The sequence below is a fragment of the Anopheles moucheti genome, chromosome 2 (genome assembly GCF_943734755.1).
Source record: "Anopheles moucheti chromosome 2, idAnoMoucSN_F20_07, whole genome shotgun sequence".
Classification (NCBI taxonomy): Eukaryota; Metazoa; Arthropoda; class Insecta; order Diptera; family Culicidae; genus Anopheles; species Anopheles moucheti.
In genome coordinates, this window is record NC_069140.1 from 35,161,251 (window position 1) to 35,167,250 (window position 6,000).

General features: G+C 46.2%; 1 protein-coding gene across 1 annotated transcript in view; it reads left to right on the forward strand.

Annotated features, from left to right (window-relative positions):
- LOC128304218 (mucin-1) overlaps nt 1-5,792 on the forward strand; it is a 59,798-nt gene extending 54,006 nt beyond the window's left edge. The window contains exons 2-4 of the mRNA XM_053041383.1: nt 344-629; nt 706-1,033; nt 5,189-5,792. Of these exons, the coding sequence (XP_052897343.1) occupies nt 344-629; nt 706-1,033; nt 5,189-5,275 (701 nt within the window). The 3' untranslated portion in view covers nt 5,276-5,792. The remainder of the gene's footprint in view (nt 1-343; nt 630-705; nt 1,034-5,188) is intronic.
- Nucleotides 5,793-6,000: the final 208 nt, after the last annotated feature.

Sequence of the window (6,000 nt, forward strand, 5' to 3'; positions counted from 1 at the left end):
TGTGTAGTACGCAACCCGTATAGTTAGGTCGTGGAAGTGCCGCTATCGGAAGGAGTGTTCGGTACGCAACAAAGGCTTTTGTTACTGGAGCACTTGTGCCCCAAAGAGCTTCCGGGCTTGGATCGGTGTTCTTTATTCGGAAGTAGCGGTATCTTAGAGTGGATTCGCAAAAGGATTATGAGTCAACTTAAGCAATAGGTATCAATAGCGAGTTGCAGATGTATATTAAATATTCAATAAACCCGCCATATTTAGAATTCATTTTCCGCTACAAGTTATTTGCGATATTGAATAAAGTAATACTAATGACTCTCAACGTTTTCGTTATCTTCATCCCACCCAGATGGACCCCCGACGCCACTGTCCCAGTCACCCCCGAGCGCTTCCTGCAGTCCGTTCACCAACGGAGGTTATTACGGTTCGGGGCAGGTGTTCTTCCCACGGACTCCGGCGCCCACCAACGGTGGACGCAATGGTGCACGTGTGTTCTTCCAGCAGACTCCGGGCCATCCGTACACGCAGATGCCCCAGTCCCAGCCTACGCCCGGGTCAGCAACAAGCCATTCCAGTAGCAGCGGAGTTAGCAGCTCCCTGGACACACCGTCGTGTTCATCCGGCACACCGCACTAGTGAGTATTCGGACGTGATATCACTGAGATCTTTCCGCAACTACAATATCTCTCCCGTCTTTACGCCCCTTCACAGTCACCAAGGTCACCAACTTCAGCCAATCCAGTTCAACTGGCAGGACGATGGAGACTCGAGCGAATCGGAAGGATCCTCCTCCCAGACCACCTCCTCGTCCGGCTGCAGCCCGCACTGTTTGGGGATGGATGGTGGGGCCAGCAGTTCGTTCAGCAGCATGCCATCATCGACCACCGTCATCAGTCCGTCCTCGTCCGGTGGTACACTGTACGCTGCCGTGCCGCCCCATCTCGACTATATGGCGGGCCGGGAACAGTTGCAGGAGTTCCCGGGCAAGATACCGCAGCGCAAACGGAAATCGCGCACACCAAAGCCGAAAAAAGCGGGTGTAAGTTTTAATGTACAGATATTGGTTTGGAACTAATTACGGTAAAATGGACGATTAGAGTTCCAGTTCGATGTTGGAATTGACAATATCGTCCAACAAAACCCTGAGACAAGAGATGTGGATTTAGATATATCTAGATATGTCTTTGGATGGCAAGTCATCCATATGACCCGAATATGTCTGACTTATTTGTTGTGGTATGACCCAAGAATGCTCATTGTGGGATTACTTTTAATATCAATAGATCACTTTAATACAGTGTCTCTATACAGTATTTTGCAGAAATAGCTCAGTTGTTCCAAAACGAATCCTCACGATTTAAACAGATAAATTCTGCCCCTATTCTTCCTTTAATACTAAAATATATTGGACATCGAACCGTTCAATGCTAAATAACGGTTTTTGTTTAGCTTTTCACTCATGCCAATACAGTCAGAACGGGCATTAATGAGATTCCGATACACGATGCACTGTTAGGCGCGTAAGAAAACACAAACCGTTCTCTCGGGGGATTTTTTGTTTTTGCTCTCTCTCTCCCTCTCTCCGACTCCATGTTTTGCTGCCCCTCAGGCAAATACTACACTCGTTATGCTGGCACTCATTATGCCATTATGCGCTACCCCACGGACAGTGTCGACCTCAACCCATCAAGAGTGCGCTCCACATTTGCTTCCCGGTTCCCGGTTGGGACCGTTGCTTTCCCCGCAGTTTGCACGGTAGCCGCCCGAACAATTACTTAACATGTCCACGTACTCTGGGCGTCGATGATGGTTTCGTTTATAATTAGCTGGACGCAGTAACAACCCGCGTTCTACCGCTCCCCCTGCCCCAGTCGCGTTCCCGCTCAGATGGGCCGGTAAACAAGCAGCAGCAGCAGCAGCACCGTGGATGATGCACTTTGTGTTTACGTTAACAGTGTACCGTCTGCACGGGCCGGTACGGCCGGACCGATGAACTACTCACGCTGCATCCCGGAGTGGGCCACGGTACGAAGCGTCCTGCAGCGTTATGATCGATGCTGCTCCATTGATGTGTGTACACGCGCGTAAGGGTTTGCGTGTGCATGTGTTTATGTACACGATCACAACGCCCCTGGATTGTTGCGTTTTTTGTATATTTCTATACTCACGCTTTCCTTGTCGAGCCGCACTACCGGTATTGCGGCTTCCACACAATGCGGAATGCTTCATTTTCGTAAATAAACAATTGTCCGCCACGCTACCGATCGATGAAAAGGTGTGTGTGTGTGATGAATCGTTTTTTGTTAACGCTACTGCACATTATGCTGAATGTTGGAGCATGTTGAACAAACAGCGTCGAACCGTCGTATGACGCTATGAAAGCCAATCCCGTAATGACGTTCGCTCTAGTTTGGCAGTTCTTTATGTTCATTCTCAAAAACCATCTTGCAACACAACATCAACAAAAAAGTGATCCAGCCCCAGTACGGGCGTGTGTTTGTGGAAGTGAGAAGGGAATAGGATTTGTGGAGCAATGAGTTTCCCTCACGCGAGAAAACCTTCGCGGTTCGATCCGTACGGAAGGGACGATCACGAGACAGCAGCATGATTTAGTTGCAGGGCCGATCATAACCGGCGTTGAAGGGAATATCACTGTTGACCCAGCTTCGCAGCAGGGGAGCAAAAATCTCTGTTGTTTATTTGATCGATGCAACGAGCATTGGTAGGGGTACGCGCGCGTGTGTTTATTGTTCCGTCTTCTGCCCCTTCTGGAACCGTACCGCGGGGCGCACGTGCGTTGCTCTCGTTGCCCGTAATTCGGGTAGCGCACTTTTCCCTTAATCTTTCACCCCGCCTAGAGGACACGTGTGCGTGTGAATTGACGTGTGTGTGTGTGTGTGTGTGTGGGGGGGGGGGGGGGTGTTATGATATCCCATCGGGCGTTAGCCACACGTAGCCGATCGGGCCTATTGATTACCATCGCGCGATGAGGGATTTACTGTGGGAAATTAAGCCCGCGCATCGATCGACGATAGACGGAAAAAACACTTCTTGAGAAGAGAGGGAAGGCGGGGTGGGAGGCAATGAAATGCTTCTCAATTGAATACTACAAACAAACACGAAAATGATGACGAACCATTGCGATGGGTGCAATTTGATTTGGTTAAAAAAAAATTAACCGTAACGGTGGGGGGGCCTGTTCGTTGACCCATCCATACGATAGCGGAGACCATGCGCCTCCATCCGTATTGTTTAAAACGTGCCGGTGTGTATGTGTCCATCAGTCCGTGGATGGTGGAGATTGTTTGTTTGTGCTGTGCTGGTTGAGAGAACTGCTACCAGATGATCGAAAGTGATCGTAATTTTGATCGTAACACAAACATAGCCTGATAATGTCTGACTGCTGAGATGTTTCCAATAAGGGGTGTCATTTAAAGGATGATTTTATTTGGCCTGTATTTTTTTGTCAAGATATTCTAAAAAAAAACATAATTTTTTTGCTTGTGAATTTACAACCCAATAATTCTTTTTAAACTTTAAAATTAATGTGCCGTATTTTCCGTCTACAGTCCCACCCTTGTACAATTTGTATAACTTGTATAACAATTTGTATAATAATTTGTAAAACCAACCGGGAAATTCTGGTACAAATCCAGTAGAAAATGTTGTTCAAATTCGTTGTAATTCGTTACGATAAGAAATCTCCGCGTTTAATACCCACCACACTTTTTTTCGGCATGGCAGTCATACATACAACTAACTGGTGTTATACACACCGAACTGTGTTGATTTGTCTAAAAAATTTAAAGGATTATTTTAAACAGGGAAATATTCATATCACTTGAGGAATATTGAGGGAATTCATACTTCTAAGCAGTATATTGATGTGTTCCTTTTTTATCACTGCATAAAACTCCACATCAAATGAATCCCGGTCCCGTATTGCGCGGATATGTATCACCTACGTGATCACTCAATGTTCAACGGAGTGCGGCAGTACATTCATCGCACGTATCGGATTACAAAATCGTATTAACGCGTGTACACACCTCGAGCGTAATAAATTTGCTAGAATGGGCTCTATTTTTGAATTCCCACACAGAGTGACCCACTTTTAGTGCCACTCCATCCGTCTCTCCGCGAAATATTACTATCTCTGCGCAATGCAACAAAAAAAAAAAAAAAAGATTCCAGTTTTAGTGCAGGGAAATGATCTGACACTGCGTACCCGTGTGCGGAAGCTCGAACACTGCTGATAATATGCATCGCGCAATCGAACACAATCAAATCACGTCTCGAACCGGCACGTGTCGTGTCGTGAGTGCATTACGGTCTGACGGTGGAGCAGTCGGTGCGTGTGCAAAATAGACCATCGCATCGCAGTGCTGGGAAAACGTCGGGACGTCGAGAGATAAAAGAAAAAGTAGAACCTATGTCGCTCCCTTCACCCTCCCCTCAAGCACGACGACACGATAAGAACGACTAATAATTGCTTGCAAATCGTCATCATCTATCTGCGGTGGTTAGCAGTAGCTGGATATAGGTTACGCGGTGTGCCTATCGTGTTCTGCAGTCGCCCCATTCCTATCTTGCGATGCTGTCGCTTCCTCCCATAGCGGCGGCGAGCTATTAACCGAGAGGGTTAAATTACTGATAATACTTAGCTTGCAGCCACTCAATCCCGATGCACGACCATGCGTGTGTATGATGTTTGTTGGGCCGTATCCTTTCATCCAACCCTGGAATCATGATGTCGTGACCCACATCCCAGTCCGAACAGCAACCGCACCACAATCGTATGCGTCCCCTGAAGGTGTGACGATTGCTTTTATTTCTGAGAAAATTCTCAAGTGCCCACACGATTAAGAGAGGTGTCAGAATAAATTGATGACATCGGGTAATTAAAATTGAGAGTGTTGGGCTCAACATTTCCAGAATATGGGTAGGCTCTAGAAATGGGATAGCAGGTGACCTCATTATGGCATGATTGAGCGATAAATCTGCCACAATCTTGTGCATTTGCTTTAGGCTCACTTTTCTCTTCTAATTCTCGTGGCATCAAAATGTCTCAACTGACATTGGAGTAGAAACAGAAACTCATCTCAAAAATATCTCAGTTATTAATTATCAATACATTTTAGTTCTTAACATGCTTTACTAATCGCAACCCTCCTTTCGTCTTTTTCCCGCACAGCTCTTGGAGCAACCCTTGATGTGGCAAATGGCTGTAACTGCGGCGGCGCTTATTGTGCTCGGATGTGGATATCTTGCCGCAAGGTGAACCCAGATAGAAGGATACAGCTTCGTCGACTTCCGAACCAGTTTGCCAGCGTTTGTCCCATGTTTTGTTCATAGAGCACGGGGACCGAACCCAACCTGGAAGCAGCGTAAAAACATCCGCCACCATCCGTTTGCTGGTGGAAATTTGCGGGAAACAAAACATCGTAAACACAGTTGTTAATGTGTTTAACCAGTTTTTATATGCGTAGTTATAATGAAACATTTCATTTAAATTAGCTAAGACATGCAGAAAGAGATACAGAGAGAGAGAGTTAGAGAGAGAGAGAGAGAGATAGATAGAAAGAAAGAGAGAGAAACAAATGTCAGAAGAGAGGAAAGCGTTCGGTTAGGACCTCTCACAATTAGGAACAACGTGATAAAAAGACATAAAATAATTAACTTTATTCGAACGCCGATTTTAGACGCGGAACTCTTTTAGCGAAAGAAGATTCAAGAGGATGAAGAAGAATACAGTAACAACAAAAAAAAAAACACTCGTATTGGTCTCAACTTGCAGCGTGCAAGTAATTTAACCAAATAGCGTTAGGGAACAGCGTTTCTCTCCGTTCCGAAAGTGTCCACTGGTATGTTTACTCCTTCGCTCGTACCTTCTGGACGATCAGCACTGCTCAGGGTGTCGGAAGTGGAACACCCTAACGGCAAACGGAAGGGTTGGGGGTGATTGATCGTAGTAAACGGTACCATGGTACACAGGGAGAGGGTCTT